The sequence below is a fragment of the Arachis duranensis genome, chromosome 4 (assembly GCF_000817695.3).
Source record: "Arachis duranensis cultivar V14167 chromosome 4, aradu.V14167.gnm2.J7QH, whole genome shotgun sequence".
Taxonomy (NCBI): domain Eukaryota; kingdom Viridiplantae; phylum Streptophyta; class Magnoliopsida; order Fabales; family Fabaceae; genus Arachis; species Arachis duranensis.
Genome location: NC_029775.3, coordinates 76,971,112 through 76,988,803, shown reverse-complemented (window position 1 = coordinate 76,988,803; position 17,692 = coordinate 76,971,112). Strand labels below are relative to the sequence as shown.

At 35.4% G+C, this 17,692-nt stretch overlaps 1 protein-coding gene across 1 annotated transcript; it reads left to right on the top strand.

Moving 5' to 3' along the window:
- Positions 1-15,626: 15,626 nt before the first annotated feature.
- LOC107484585 (cysteine-rich repeat secretory protein 55) lies at positions 15,627-17,240 on the top strand. The gene is made up of 2 exons (XM_016105137.3): positions 15,627-15,896; positions 16,353-17,240. The coding sequence occupies exons 1-2, from the start codon at positions 15,692-15,694 to the stop codon at positions 16,931-16,933; spliced, it is 786 nt and encodes a 261-aa protein (XP_015960623.1). The 5' UTR covers positions 15,627-15,691; the 3' UTR covers positions 16,934-17,240.
- The last annotated feature ends 452 nt before the right edge of the window (positions 17,241-17,692 follow it).

The following is a 17,692-nucleotide window of genomic DNA, read 5'->3' as shown; positions in this document are numbered from 1 at the left end:
CCAGCTCCGGCCGCTATACACCTGCCGGACACGTCAGCTCCGACCAACACAGAAGATCTCGACCGAGATCGACCTACAGTTTCAGGTAACCCTTGGAATAGTGTCCAAAGTATAAAAATTTTTAAGTTTGGTGTCCTTTGTGTTTTTATTTTCTTAAAGATGTCCAAAAATTAGTTCTTGGTGTTCATCTTGACATTCAAAGTTTTCTTGTTTGTTTTCTTTGTTTTGATCTAAAACTTTTAAGTTTGGTGTCATTTTAATGTTTTTCTCTTTTCTCATTAAATTCAAAAAAAATATATTCTCCTTGATTTACTCATCGTTTTCGAATTCCTTAGGTTGACTTAATCAAAATTTTTAAAATTTGGTAGTTTCTTGTTAGTCAAGTCAAAATTTTAATTTTAAAAATTTATCTTTCTAAATCTTTTTCAAAACAAATTCTTTTTCAATTTTCTTTTCATATTTTTCGAAAATCTTTTATAAAATTTTTCAAAATCTTTTTCTTTTTTTCGAATTACTTGTCCTATTTTATTATTTTGATTGAAAATTTTTAAGTTTGGTATTTTCTTGTTAAGAAAGTTTCAATCTTTAAAATTTTAAAATCATATCTTTTTCAAATCCTTTCTTTTATTTATTTTCTTACAAGTATCTTTAATTTTAAGACATATTTTTTTCAAAACTTCCTAACCACTTTCTCTCTTCATTTTTTCAAAAATCCACACCAAAAATTTTCAAATCCTTTTAATTAATTTAGTTTTCTAATTTCTTTTATTTTTTTTCTTTTCTTAATTTTCGAAACTTGCATCAATTTTTTATTTACTTTATTTTAATTTCTTTAATTTCAAAATAAATAAATAAATAAATAAATATTTTTATTTACAATCCACATCATCTCCCTTTCTCCATCATAGACCTAAATGGAAATGAACAGTCCAGAAGGACTCTGGGATCATATGCTAACCCCGCTACTGCTTCATATGGGAGTAGTATCTGTATACCTCCCATCAGAGCCAGCAATTTTGAGCTAAACCCTCAGCTCCTTAACATGGTGCAGCAAAATTACCAATATTCCGGTCTTCCACAGGAAGAACCTACAGAGTTTCTGACACAGTTCTTACAAATTGCTGACACAGTGCGTGATAAGGAAGTAGATAAGGATGTCTACAGATTATTGCTATTTCCATTTGTTGTAAAAGATCAAGCTAAGAGGTGGTTAAATAACCAATCCAAAGCCAGCATAAGAACATGGAATCAATATTTTCCTCCAAAAAGGATGACACAGCTAAGGCTAGACATCCAAGGCTTTAAACAAGAGGATAATAAATCTCTTTATAATGCCTGGGAGAGGTACAGAGAGATGCTAAGGAAATGCCCCTCTGAAATGTTTTCAGAATGGGTGCAGTTAGACATCTTCTACTACGGGCTTACAGAAAAGGCCCAGATATCTCTAGACCACTCAGCTGGTGGATCTATACACATGAGAAAAATAATTGAAGAGGCTAAAGAGATCATTGATACAGTTGCTAGAAATCAGTATCTGTACTTAAGTAGTGAGTTCTCCATGAAAGAAGAGGCTAAAGCAGTATCCACTGAACCTAGTCCTCCAAAATAAGTTGCTGAACTCAATCAGCAATTGTTTTTTCTAATAAAACAGTTAGCAAAATTTAAGGAGATGCTACAAGATACCAAAAATCCTAACAAGAATATGGAAACACAATTAGATCAGACAACACAGCAGTTATCTAAATAGATAATAGAAGAATGCCAAGCTGTTCATTTAAAGAGTGGAAAAACATTGAATGCCTCAACTCAAAGTAGCAGAAAGCCAAGAAAGGAACAACTGAAAGAGGATGACCAATTCACTACCCAAAATCCCTTTGAGGGCAGTAAGAGCCCAGAGAGGAATGATTTTGACGTTCAAACGCCAGAAAAGGGTCAGAAGTCGGCGTTAAACGCCCATACTGTCAATTCTGGCGTTCAAATGCCAGAAAAGGGTGGCAACCTGGCGTTAAACACCCATACAGCACCCAATTCTGGCGTTCAAACGCCAATGAGGGATCAAATACCTGCAAGTGCTAATAACAACCCCCTTAAGCAGGCTTCTCCAACCACTTCTGTAGTAAATAAACCTGCAACAACTAAGGTTGAAGAATATAAAGCCAAGATGCCTTATCCTCAGAAACTCCGTCAAGCAGAGCATGATAAACAATTTTTCCGCTTTGCAGACTATCTCAGGACTCTTGAAATAAAGATTCCGTTTGCAGAGGCACTTGAGCAAATACCCTCTTATGCTAAGTTCATGAAGGAGATCTTAAGTCATAAGAAGGATTGGAGGGACACTGAAAAAGTTTTTCTCACTGAAAAATGCAGTGCAATCATATTAAAGATCTTACCAGAGAAGCTTAAAGATCCCGGAGGATTTATGATACCATGCACATTAGAGGATGCTTGTTCCAAGACAGCTTTATGTGATCATGGGGCAAGCATCAACCTGATACCTGCATCCACTATCAGAAAGCTTGGTTTGATTGAAGAAGTCAAACTAACCCGAATATGTCTCCAACTTACTGATAGCTCCATTAAATTTTCATCAGGCGTAATTGAGGACATGATTGTCAAGGTTGGGCCATTCGCCTTTTCCACTAACTTTGTAGTGCTGGAAATAGAGGAGCACAAGAGTGCCACTCTCATTCTAGGAAGAACTTTCCTAGCAACTGGACGAACTCTCATTGACGTCCAAAAAGGGGAGGTGACTCTGAGAGTCAATGAGGATGAGTTTAAGTTGAATGCTGTCAAAGCTATGCAGCATCCAGACACATCTAAAGATTGCATGAGTGTTGATATTATTGACTCCCTAGTGGAAGAAGTCAATATGACTGAGAGTCTCGAATCAGAGCTAGAGGACATTTTTAAAGATGTTCAGCCTGATTTGGAGGAACTAGAGAACATAGAAGAATCTCTAAAAACTCCTCAAGAAGAGGAGAAGCCTCCTAAACCTGAGCTCAAACCACTACTACCATCCCTAAAATATGCATTTTTGGGAGAAGATGACACTTTTCTGGTAATCATAAGCTCTGTTTTAGAGCCACATGAAGAGAAAGCACTAATTCAAGTGCTAAGGATGCATAAGACCGCTCTTGGGTGGTCTATAAGTGATCTTAAGGGCATTAGCCCAGCTAGATGCATGCACAAGATCCTATTGGAGGATGATGCTAAGCCAGTGGTTCAACCACAAAGGCGGCTGAATGATGAGCGGATAATTTATACGCTTTTTGGCATTGTTTTAGGTTGTTTTTAGTAAGTTTGAGCTACTTTTAGGGATGTTTTCATTAGTTTTTATGTTAAATTCACATTTCTGGACTTTACTATGAGTTTGTGTGTTTTTCTGTGATTTCAGGTAATTTCTGGCTGAAATTGAGGGACTTGAGCAAAACTCTGAAAAAGGCTGACAAAAAGGACTGCTGATGTTGTTGGAATCTGACCTCCCTGCACTCGAAATGGATTTTCTGGAGCTACAGAACTCCAATTGGCGCGCTCTTAACGGCGTTGGAAAGTAGACATTCAGAGCTTTCCAGCAATATATAATAGTCCATACTTTACTCGGAAATTGACGACGTAACTTGGCGTTGAACGCCAAGTTCATGCTGCTGTCTGGAGTTAAACGCCAGAAAAACGTCATGATCCGGAGTTGAACGCCCAAAACACGTCATAACTCAGAGTTCAACTCCAAGAGAAGCCTCAGCTCGTGGATAGATCAAGCTCAGCCCAAGAATACACCAAGTGGGCCCCGGAAGTGGATTTATGCATCAATTACTTACTCATGTAAACCCTAGTAGCTAGTCTAGTATATATAGGACTTCTTACTATTGTATTAGACATCTTTGGTCTCAGCTTTATTTTATTCTTCATCCTAGGAGACTATTGATCACGTTAAGGGGGCTGGCCATTCGGCCATGCCTGAACCTTTTACTTATGTATTTTCAACGGTGGAGTTTCTGCACACCATAGATTCAACCACTTCCGTTCTACAGGCAACAGAGCTTGAATGTGTATCTCTTAGATTCCCCAACAGAATCTTCGTGGTATAAGCTAGATAGATGGCGGCATTTATGAGGATCCGGAAAGTCTCACCTTGTCTGTGGTATTCCGAGTAGGATTCCGGTAATGAATGACTGTGACGTGCTTCAAACTTGCAAGTGCTGGGCGTTAGTGACAGACACAAAAGAATCAAGGGATTTTATTCCAGTAGGCGCAGGAACCAACCAGTGATTAGCCGTGCTGTGACAGAGTGCGTGAGCGTAGTTTTCACTGCAAGGATGGGATGTAGCCATCAACGATGGGTGATGCGTCCAGACGATTAGCCGTGCGAGTGACAGCCGCATAGGATCATTTTCCCGAGAGGATTGAAAGTAGCCACCGCTGATGGTGAACCCCTATACAAAGCTTGCCATGGAAAGGAGTAAGAAGGATTGAGTAGAAGCAGTAGGAGAGAGCAGGCGTCCTTGAGCCATACAGTATCTCCATATGCTTATCTGAAATGCCTACCAATGAATCTGCATAAGTATTCTATCCCTTTTATTATTTATTTTCTTATTTCTATTTTCGAAACCCATAAACCAATTTAATCTGCCTAACTGAGATTTGCAAGGTGACCATAGCTTGCTTCATACCAACAATCTCTGTGGGATCGACCCTTACTTACGTAAGGTTTATTACTTGGACGACCCAGTACACTTGCTGGTTAGTTGAACGGAGTTGTGAATTCAACTGGTGCCACAATAATGATTTCATACAAGAACAAAAGAACATGGATCACAATTTCGTCCACCACTGAATCCAGCCATGAAGGAGGTGGTGCAAAAAGAGGTCACTAAGTTACTAAAGGTTGGGATTATTTATCCTATTTCTGATAGCCTCTGGGTAAGCCCTATCCAAGTTGTCCCCAAAAAGGGAGGCATGACAGTGGTTCATAATGAAAAGAATGAACTGATTCCTACAAGAACAGTTACACGGTGGCGTATGTGTATTGACTACAGAAGGCTCAATACAGCCACCAGAAAGGATCATTTTCCTTTACCATTCATATACCAGATGCTAGAGAGACTAGCAGGTCACGAATACTACTACTTTTTGGATGGCTATTCAGGTTACAACCAAATCGCGGTAGATCCTCAAGACCAAGAGAAAATAGCATTCACATGTCCATCTGGAGTATTTGCCTACAAAAGGATGCCATTTGGTTTGTGCAATGCACCTGCAACCTTTTAGAGGTGCATGCTCTCTATCTTCTCTGATATGGTAGAAAATTTTCTGAAAGTTTTCATGGATGACTTCTCAGTATTTGGAGACTCATTCAACTCTTGTCTTGACCATCTAGCACTTGTTCTGAAAAGATGCCAAGAGACTAACCTGGTTTTAAACTGGGAGAAATGCCACTTTATGGTAACTGAAGGAATTGTCCTTGGGCACAGAATTTCGAACAAGGGAATAGAGGTGGATCAAGCTAAGGTAGAAGTAATTGAAAAATTACCACCACCTGCCAATGTTAAGGCAATCAGAAGATTTCTGGGGCATACAGGATTCTATAGGAGGTTTATAAAAGATTTTTCAAAAATTGCAAAACCTCTGAGTAATCTGCTAGCCGTTGATACACCATTTGTCTTTAACACAGAGTGTCTACAAGCCTTTGATACTCTGAAAGCTAAGCTGGTCACAGCACCAGTCATTTCTGCACTAGACTGAACATTACCATTCGAACTAACGTGTAATGCCAGTGACCATGCCATTGGTGCAGTATTGGGACAGAGATATGACAATCTTCTGCATGTCATTTATTATGCCAGCTGTGTTTTAAATGACACACAAAAGAATTACACAACCACAGAAAAGGAGTTGCTTGCAGTGGTTTATGCCATTGACAAGTTCAGATCTTATTTAGTAGGATCAAAAGTGATTGTGTACACTGACCATGCTGCTCTAAAATATCTCCTCACAAAGCAGGATTCAAAACCCAGACTCATAAGATGGGTGTTACTTCTGCAAGAGTTTGATATAGAAATAAGAGATAGAAAAGGGATAGAGAACCAAGTAGCTGATCACCTGTCCCGGATAGAACTAGTAGCAGGAGCATCCCTCCTTCCTACTGAGATCTCTGAAACCTTTCCGGATGAACAACTCTTTGCCATTCAGGAAGTACCGTGGCTTGCAGACATTACAAAATATAAAGCTGTGAGATTTATACCCAAAGAGTACAGTAGGCAGCAAACAAAAAATTGGTTTCTGATGTAAAGTACTACTTGTGGGATGAACCATATCTCTTTAAGAGATGTGAAGACGGAATAACCCGTAGATGTGTGCCTAAAGAAGAGGCACAGAAGATCCTATGGCATTACCATGGATCATAATTATGGAGGACATTTCGGAGGTGAGCGAACAACCACAAGGGTTCTCCAATGTGGCTTTTACTGGCCTATTCTCTATAGAGACTCCCGAGAGTTTGTACGTAACTGTGATAGTTGCCAAAGGGCAGGTAATCTGCCTCACGGTTATGCCATGCCTTAGCAAGGGATTTTAGAGATTGAGTTATTTGATGTATGGGGTATTGACTTCATGGGGCATTTTCCACCATCATATTCAAACACTTATATTCTAGTGGCAGTAGACTATGTATCTAAATGGGTAGAGGCAATTGCAACACCCACTAATGATACTAAGACAGTGATAAAGTTCCTCCAGAAGCATATTTTCAGTAGGTTCGGTGTCCCTAGGGTACTGATCAGTGATGGAGGCACTCATTTCTGTAATAAACAGCTTGACTCTGCTCTGATCCGATATGGAATTAACTACAAAGTGGCAACTCCATATCATCCACAGACAAATGGGTAGGCTGAAGTCTCAAATAGAGAACTAAAATGAATCCTGGAACGGACTGTAAGTACCCGTAGAAGGCATTGGGCAAGAAGTATGGATGATGCTCTGTGGGCATACAGAACCGCATTCAAGACTCCTATAGGGACCTCTTCATACCAGCTTGTGTATGGAAAAGCCTGTCATCTGCCAATGGAACTGGAACACAAGGCCTATTGGGCAACCAAGTTCCTAAACCTTGATGCTAAGGTAGCTGAAGAGAAAAGATTACTCCAATTGAATGAGCTAGAGGAGTTCAGACTCAATGCTTTCGAAAATGATAAAATTTACAAGAGAAAGCAAAAAAGTGGCATGACAAAAAGCTGTCATCTAGAGTCTTTGAGCTAGGATAGAAGGTTTTGCTGTTTAACTCTAGGCTCAGATTGTTCCCTGGGAAATTGAAATCCCGATGGAAGGGACCATATGTGATTACAAGTGTGTCACCATATGGATATGTAGAGCTTCGGGATATTGACTCTGACAAAAAGTTCATTGTTAATGGACAGAGAGTCAAGCATTATCTTGAAGGCCATCATGAGCAAGAATGCTCAAGATTGAGACTAAATTAAAGCTTAGTAAAGTCCAGCTAAAGACAGTAAAGAAGCGCTTGCTGGGAGGCAACCCAGCCATTAGTAAAAATTAGATGTTTATAACAATTATATGAGTTTATTTAATTTTGTTATTCATGTTTGATAATACATTTCAGTAAATAATTCAGAGAAATGAAGGTTCAGAACATAAAGCGGAGGAATCACAGAGAAACAGAGCTCACAGGCGTTAAAATGCTAGTAAAGAGGCATTTTGGGCGTTAAACGCCAGAATGGCTATCTTTCTGGGCGTTAAACGACAGAATGGGCAGCATTCTAGACGTTTAACGCCAGAAAGAGTAGCATCCTGGGCGTTTAGAAAAATGCCCAGTAACAAAGGATTTCTGGCATTTAACGCTAGTCAGGGTACCTGGCTGGGCGTTAAACGCCCAAAATCGCCATCAAATGGGCGTTAAACGCCAAAATGGCTATCATTCTATGCGTTTAACGCCAGAACAGCAAGGGGGAGGTAATTTCGTTTCCAATTCAATTTTTTTCAAATTTTCATGTTTTAATTCATAATTTTCTGTATAAAAATGTTACAAATAGTCATCTTTCGATTTCCATTTCAAAAAATTAATAATCTTCTAAATTCTTTTTAATTATTTTTCAATTCTTTTTCAAACATTTTTAAAACTCATTTTTCTTTCCAATTTCTTTCCAAATCCTTTTCATTTATCCATATCATCTTTTATTTCTTATATGCATTAACAAAAATTCAGATTTAACTTCCCCTTATCTTTTTCATGTTTTTAAAATTTTGAAATCTTATCTTTTTCATATCATGTTTATCTTTTATCAATCATATCTTTCTATCTTATCTTTTTCTAAAAATTCGAAACCCATCCCCCACCCTTTAAAAATACATTCAGCCAACATCCTTGACACATTATTTGAATCCTTCTCTCCCTCTATTCCTCTTCTTTCTTTTCTTTTGCTTGAGGACAAGCAAAACCTCTAAGTTTGGTGTGATTTTCCGTGATTACTGATCTAAAACAGACTAAATTCATGGCCCCTAAAGGAAAACAACCCACTTCAAGAGGCAAGAAAGAAAACAATCCAAAACTACCTTGGATACATGAGAGGTTCTGCACCAAAGAACATGCAGATCATTACTTCAAAATTGTGTGCAGAAGATCAGTGATCCCGGAAGTTAAGTTCAATCTGAAAAAAGACGAATACCCGGAGATCCAAGAGCAAATTCGAAACAGGGGCTGGAAAATCCTGGCTAATCCTGAGATACATGTTGGAAGAAAGATGATTCATGAATTCTATGCAAATCTGTGGATGACAGATAAGCAAAGAATATAGGGAACTGTTTTATACTCCTTTCGAACTATGGTCAGAGGGAAGGTTATTTACTTCCAACTTGACTAAGTGAGAGAAGTCCTCAAACTTCCTCAACTACAAGATGATCCAAAATCCTTTAATAGAAGAATGGCTAAAGACAAAAAACTAGATCAAGTTCTAGAGGACATATGCCTCCCTGGAACCAAGTGGATAACCAATTCAAAAGGTGTCCCAAACCAACTGAAGAGAGGAGATCTCAAACCAATTGCTAGGGGTTGGCTGGATTTTATTGAGCGTTCTATACTTTCCACCAGTAACCACTCTAAAGTCACTGTCAAAAGAGCAGTGATGATTCATTGTATTATACTAGGAAAAGAAGTGGAGGTTCATCAGGTGATTCCTTGTGAAATTTACATAATTGCAAACAAGGAATCCACTAAGACCAAATTGGCTTACCCAAGCTTGATTAGTCTGTTATGTAAAGATGCAGGGGTACAGATAGGTGTGGTTGAGTACATCCCAGTTGAACGCCAATAACCAAAAAGGTAATGGATGGACCTCAAGTTCAAGACAACCCCATCAAGAGGAGGGCGCATGAGCTCCTCCCAGAAATTCTTCAATTTGACTATTGGGCCCGCTTAGAAGCATCTGTCACCAAGCTGCAAGAAGCTATGGATCAACTCAAAGAAGAGCAGCAGAATCAAAACAGCATGCTCCGCAAATTGCTCAAAGAATAGGAGAAGCAAGGGTGTGAGATACAGGAGCTAAAGCGCCAAAAACTGTCCTTTGAAGAGCTAGCCGTCCCACACATTGAAGGAGCGCCTCTCTCTCAAAATAAAGGTTGTTGAGTCCTAACTCTGTGATAACTTTTATTATTAGAGACCTATTTTGAGAGCTACATGAGCATTAGTATTAGAGTCGTTTATTTTTATTATTATTATTCCACAAGTATTAGTAGCATTTAAATTTCCATTTTAATTTTCTGTTAATTTAATAAAATTTGAATTGCATGAGTAGTACTTTATTTTTATTTTGGCTATAATTATTCTTCTTATCATCACTAAACATGACTAAAATAGTAGATTTTTTTTAGAAGAGCAATGATGTAAACATTTCGAGTATATAATAAGAAAAATCCAAATTATTTATATGTGGTGGCATCACTTTAGCTCTATGAATGAATGCATAAATAGTGCATATTTTCTTTATATACTAAAATTTAAGTAATGTTTGGCTCTTGAAAGAATGAGGTAAACAGAAAGATGTTATTGATAATCTGAAATATCATAAAATTGATTCTTGAAGCAAGAAAAAACAGTATTCAAAGAAAAAAAAAACAGTAACCCTTTAAACAAAAAAGCAAGGGTGAAATGGATCCAAGGCTTTGAGCATCAATGGATAGGGGGCCAAAAGAAATAAAATCCTGGCCTAAGCAGCTAAATCAAGATGTCCCTGACCATGTGCTTGTGTCATGAAGGTCCAAGTGAAAAGCTTGGACTGAGTCGTTAAAGTCGTGATCCAAAGCAAAAGAGTGTGCTTAAGAACTTTGGGCACCTCTAACTGGGGACTCTAGCAAAGCTGAGTCACAATCTGAAAAGGTTCACCCAGGTATGTGTCTATGGCATTTATGTATCTGGTGGTAATATTGGAAAACAAAATGCTTAGGGTCACAGCCAAGACTCAAAGAAGCTGTGTTCAAGAATCAATCAAAGTTAAACTAGAAAAATCAATAACCTCATCTGCATGCTGAGTTCTGAAAGAAGCCAATCATTCTGAGTTTCAAAGGATAAAGTGAGATGCCAAAATTATTCAGAAGCAAAAAGCTATAAGCCCCGCTCATCTAAGTTGAATTTGAGCTTCATTAAAGACTCTGAGATTTTATTGCACCATAATCTTCTTTTTATCCTATTTTATTTGTCTAGTTGCTTGGGGACAAGCAACAGTTTAAGTTTGGTATTATGATGAGCAGATATTTTATACGCTTTTTGGTAGTATTTTCATATAGTTTTTAGCATGTTTTATTCACTTTTTATTATATTTTTATTAATTTTTATGCAAAAATCACATTTCCGGACTTTACTATGAGTTTGTTTGTTTTTCTATAATTTCAGGTATTTTCTGGCTGAAATTGAGGGACCTGAGCAAAAATCTGATTCAGAGGCTGAGAAAGGATTGCAGATGCTGTTGGATTCTGACCCTCCTGCACTCAAAGTAGATTTTCTGGAGCTACAGAGGCCCAATTAGCGCGCTCTCAATTGCGTTATAAAGTAGACATCTTGGGCTTTCCAGAAATAGATAATAGTCCATACTTATTCCAAGATATGATGGCCCACACTGGTGTTAAACGCCAGCCAGATACCCTTTTTTCTGGCGTAAAATGCCAGAACTGGCACCAAAACCGGAGTTAAACGCCCAAACTGGCACCCAAGCTTGCATTTAACTCCAAGAATGGCCTATGCACGTGAAAGCTTCAAAGTTTAGCCCAAATACTCACCAAGTGGACCCCGGACGTGGATTTCTGCACTATTTGCACTTAGTTACTCATTTTCTATAAACATAGGTTACTAATTTAGTATAAAAACTACGTTTAGATATTCATTTTGGAACTTATGACATTTTACATCTCTTATTGTATCTTCTACAACATGATTCTCTAAACTCCATAGGTGGGGGTGAGAAGCTCTGCTGTGTTTCAATGGATTAATGCAATTACTATTGTTTTCTATTCAATCACGCTTGCTTCTGTTCTAAGATACTCACTCGTACTTCAATGTGAAGAATGTAATGATCTGTGACACTCATTATCATTCTCAAATTTATAAACGCGTGCCTGACAACCACTTCCATTCTATCTGAGCTCAACGTAGTCATTGGGCGACAGCTTGAGTGCGTATCTCTTGGGTTTCTAATCCACGAGTTTGACTTGCATCTCCTGACAAATGAGTATTTAAACTCGTGAGATCAGAACCTTCGTGGTAGAGGCAGCATTCCTGAGATCCGGAAAGTCTAAACCTTATCTGTGGTATTCCGAGTAGGATCTGGGATGGGATGACTGTGATGAGCATCAAACTCACGAATGTTGGGTGCAGTGACAGTGTGCAAAAGGATAGAAAGATCCTATTCCGGCACAAGTGAGAACTGGTAGATGATTAGCCGTGCGAAAACCGTACCTGGATCATTTTCACTGAGAGGACGGATGGTAGCTATTGACAACGGTGATCCACCAACATATAGCTTGCTATAGAAGGAGTCATGCGTGTTTGGAGAAGAAGACAGTAAGAAAGCAGAGGTTCAGACGACAGAGCATCTCCGGAACCTCAACATGTTCCTCATTATTAAACCACAAGTATCATTCATTTTATGTTATTTACTTTTCATAAACAAAATCATTTTTATCACTAATCTCCTAACTAAGAGTTACAGGATAACCATAGTTTGCTTCAAGCCGGCAATCTCCGTGGGATCAACCCTTACTCACGTAAGGTATTATTTGGATGACCTAGTGCACTTACTGGTTAGTTGTATCGGAGTTGTGAAAAGTGTGAATCACAATTCTGTAAACCAGTTATCAATCGGAGTGTTGCACTTTTCAATTTAATGATTTTGTTTTACCCCTTTTTTTCAAAGGCTCCTAGTTATAAACATTTTTCACACTACTATATATACTAAATTTTATTTTTAGAAATTGTAATACCTCGCCACCTCTGTTTTATGACTTAAGCATAAGGCTATGTATAGTAGAGTGTTACAGGTTGAACTTAGAGAATACCCATAGGACAAAGAGAGAAACCCCATACTGCAACGGACGATGACAATGGCTCACTCTGTTCGATGGTAGAGAGTTTTCACTTTTTCTTCGGTTAAGCTGAGCTTTTTGAACTCAGAAGGAAGGACGGAAGGAATTTGGAAAAGTTATGGAAGCATAAGGTAGGCACACGCATCATTATTTTTTTTAAGCGAAAGACATTGTTTCGTGTGAATTGGTTAATTTTCAACCGATTCAATGGCTCATGTTCGGTTTTTAAATTAGTATTTTTATGTGAAAAATTGAACCATAAAAAATCTTAATTTATGGTCAATCCACAGGTTCGATCTGATTTTTAGAATCATGATGATAAATATATTTAAAGTTATTAAAATAGCAAAACTCAAAATGATTATTGGGTACTATTTTTTCGTTGGTCCTAGTCATATGCTCTCTTTGTCATCCGTGCATATTGCTTCTTTTCTATTCTATTATTCACCACATACATCAATGCAATCTGATCTTACGCCAACCTCTCTAGATTATTTATGGTCCCAAATTATTCTTGAGATGATGAAATCTTTTTCCAGTAACAAAAATCTATGAAGTATGGATATTTCGTTGAATTGTCGTGTCTGTGTATCGGATATATTTTGGACACGACACTCATCGACATTCGTTCGATACGCATGTTTGCTGTATTTAATTGTATCTTAATAAAAAATAAAAAAAATTTTGCTAAAAATATTTGGACACATCTAAATATCATCACGTATCAGTATGTCCAGTCTTATCCTTAACATATATTTTTAAAATAAATTTAGATATATTATATATTATTATTTATTAAAATAAAAAATATTTTAAATACTTGATATAATTAAAATAAGATATTAAAAATAATTAAAAAAGTTAATTTATATTTTAATATCAATAAAATATCAAAATATCATTACAATTTATTTAAAAAAACTTTATATTTTATATGTATACGTATTCCGTATCTTATAAAATTTTAAAATTTGCGTGTCGATATATTTTATATTATATCGTATTCTGTATCCATACCGATATCTGTACCTGTATCATAGACAAAAACACAAGCTCCACTACTTGCGCCAAACGAGAAACATGGAGCAAATCCACAATATAAAGCACGCGAACTACAAATTCCGTTGATTGGTATTATTTATTTGAAGTAAACGGAGGTAGTCATTAGATTATGAATTATTTGTAGTATAGTGGATTGGTACTAAGTTTAAATTAGGTAATTCATGATTGTTTTCTCCCTTAAAGGAAAACGTTCTATTTGTTCTTCTTGTAGCGTTCTGGTCATTTAAATATTTTTGTGGCTGGGCACTCATCATTAAACAATGACTATGAATTTAAAAATATTTTATACACACTAAAATTGGCCACCAAAAAACTTTAGGGCATTATATTTTTAGCAAAAAAAAAATAAAGAATTAAATAGTGTTTGTTTAAATTTAAAGGCAATACTAATAACAAATATATGAACATCTAATATTTTTATTTAAAGAGAGTGAGTTGAGTTATGGATATATTAAGCTTCTAGGTAATGTTTGTTTAAAGTCATTTCAGTTTTCTTCCTAGAAATAGTATATGAATATACTTTTACATTTAAAATTGGACTTTTAGAATAAACTTATTCACAAAACAAATTATATTTTCATAAATATTATTTTTTTAAAAAAATAGTGAGTATTTAATATTCTCCAGAATAAAAGAATTAAAATTAAGTTGTAAGAATAATGTTGTGTCTAATGCACTAATCAATATATAATAATAGAGTATTTTGGAAATTTTACATCATACTTCTACAATTATGCATTATAAATCATCAAATATGTTCATAGATGTTCTTTTATGCACATTAAAAATTAATTATTAAATTAACCATCATATATTTATATATAAATATATATCAATTTATTTTTAATGTATATTTTGTATTTTAATATATATTTTATATTAGTGATTGATTTGATAGTTAATTTTTAGTATATATGTAATTCATTTGAATTTTTAAGATATTAAAAATAATCTTTCCTTTTTTAATATTAAACAAACAAGTTTTATAATATTTAAAAATTATAATTCTTAAAAACATATTAATTTTACACTGAGGGGATGGATCGGTTATTATAAGATCTAGAATGTGTTTAAGGCTTATTTCGAAGGGGCCTATATAATTCTCGTGGTAAAGGACAAAAATAAGGAGTTTATTTTCCAGTAGTGAAATTTTATCTAATCACACTGTTTTTTGAAGATACAACTTTAGATCACACTTAGAAACTATGATACTAAAATAGATATATATTAAAAGACGTGTATTCTAATTATAGTATGCTTATATTATTTATGATAGTTATTATATAAAATTAAATTTGATCCGTCACCTTATAATTCAGTCTTTATTATGCATTATGAGTTATAACTCGGCGTTAACTATCATTCATTCTTTTGTTTGTAACTGACACATTCATTACCGACTTAATGACCATCATTTCTATTTTAATGACCAAACGGTCATAACATCAATTTTATGTCTATAAAAAGAACCTTCTATATCTAATCTCAAGAATACATTCTATATACATAGAATTATTATAAACACAACATAACACATGATAACTTTCATTTCATGTCTTACATTCTATATTCATAGAATTATTATATACCTCTTAAACACTTACTGACTTGAGTGTCGGAGTGTCTTTTGCAGGTACCCACTCCCTTGTTCTCTCCTTGCCAACGTATAACTCATCCCGACGAGAAGGTTGAAGACATTCATCGACGGACGAGCTATACACCGGCTAAACTCAGCAAGAACAAAATTCATATATTTTTTATTTAAATAATATTTTTTAACAATATTTTTTGTTAAAAAATATTGTTAAATAATTAAAAAATATTATTTTAATTTTAGAAATATTTTTTTTAACTATTGTGTATATTTTAATTGGACAACAAAAAGTCAATGAAACGACCACGCCTCCTGTACTCATGATTGGGGCAAGTTTACAAATTACAAGTCAAAATTGCCTGCTAAATGGATTCCACATATTCAACCATTTCCCATTATAATTTTCTCCTTCATAATAGGAAGTCCATGAAAACCCAGAAGACCGGAGAAAAATAAATCATGTATCTCCTATTATGCAAAACCATTTTCTTACTATTCCTGTGCATTACTTTTTCAGATGCAGAATCTCAAGATCCCTTAGGGGAATTCTGCAATAAAGAGACTAACATAAGCATTGGAGGGAAAGTATCATCTAATATCAACAACTTATTATCCGAATTAGTCCTCAAGACTCCCTCCACTGGTTTTCTTGCTACCACATTTGGTAAATACTTGTGAAACCCAACTGCTTCATTATTTTTACTCATGCACAATAACATATGCATATGCATCGTCAGCTATATACTGCTCCCTAGTAAGTAAGCAAAGTTCTGTTTGTTTTTAATTTATATTTTCCATTTTTAATATTTTGTAAAAAAATGAAAATAATAAATTCTATTTTTTATTTATATTATACTAATTTTTTCATAAAGCTTTAATAAAACAATAAATTCTTATAGTTTCCTACCATTTTTTTTAAATAATATTGCGTGCACATTAAAAATTTGTTACTAAATCAACTATTATAATATATATATTGTTTTTTATTGTGTATTTTCTATTTTAATATGTATGATCGATAACTGATTTGGTGACTGATTTTAGTATATAGCTAGCATAGTTGATTTGGTATAGACGTAATATAGATGATTCGTATTTGTGTTTATGTTTGTGAACATAGGTAAAGAGAAAGACCAAGTTTATGGCCTGGCTCAATGCAGGGGAGATGTTAGCACCCAAGACTGTTCCATTTGCATTGAAGATGCAGCCAAACAAATCCGGCAACGGTGTCCGAACCAAGCCGACGCAAGAATCTGGTACGACTTCTGCTTCCTGAGGTACAACAACAAGACTTTCGCCAGCGAAGTGGACACTTCATTTGGCATATTCTATTACAACGTGGAGAACGTAACAGATCCCAAAACTTTCAACAGCAAACTTGGATCCCTGATGGATGATATTAGAGCACAGGCTGTTGTGCCAAAACAGGAAGGGCTGGGGAAGGGAAAGACCAAACTGTCCCCATTTGTAACGCTTTATGCGTTGGTGCAATGCACAAGGGACTTGTCTGAGATATCCTGTGCCCAGTGTTTGGCTATTTCGGTGAGCAACTTTCCCACGTTTTGCGACAATCGTAAAGGCTGTAGAGTGCTATATAGTTCTTGTTATGTTAGATATGAGCTTTACCCCTTTTTCTTCCCCCTGGATTCCGATAACGCTGGTGTTTCCAAGAAGACGATGAGAGCCGTTGTTCATCCTTAGGCTCTGTTTGGATTGTGTTCTGGAATGCAAATATGGAGACAACGGAACAGAGACTGAGAGAATGTCTTTTAAATAGATGTCTTTCTTTTTGTATTTGATACAATCCGATACAAACACTACCTAAAGACACCCTGGCCCTGCTTTAATTTAAGTACAATTCTATAATAACCATCTAAGTTAAAAGCTTGGGTGCTACCATGTTATGGGAAATAATGCTATCACTATCTACTTGTGTGCGGTCATCTTGTTGTATGTTGGCAATAAGAATAAATTGCGTAATAAATTTAAAAATGAGTAATTATTCAAATCAGTCTCAAAAATTTTAAAAGCGGACATTTTAGTCACCAAGAAAAATTAATACATAAATCAATCTTTAAGGTTTTATTCCCACAAACAAATCAGACTATAGTTCATTTTTCGACAGAATAATTACTCATATCAGTCTCCAAAGATTTTAAAATCGGATATTTTAGTCCCAAAAAAAAAATTAATATATAAATCAATTCTCAATGTTTTTTCGTTAGATATAACAGTTATCCGTCCAAAAAAATAAAATAAAATTATTATTATTATTATTATTAATTGCATAATAATATTGTACCATAATTTTTTGTATTTTTTGGATAAAAGTAATAATAAATTTATTCATTAAATTTTTATGTATGTATTTATAATATATATATAGTCACTAAATAATAATAATAATAATATTTAATAAAATTATTAGAGATTATTCTACAAGAAATTTAAAGTTGAAAC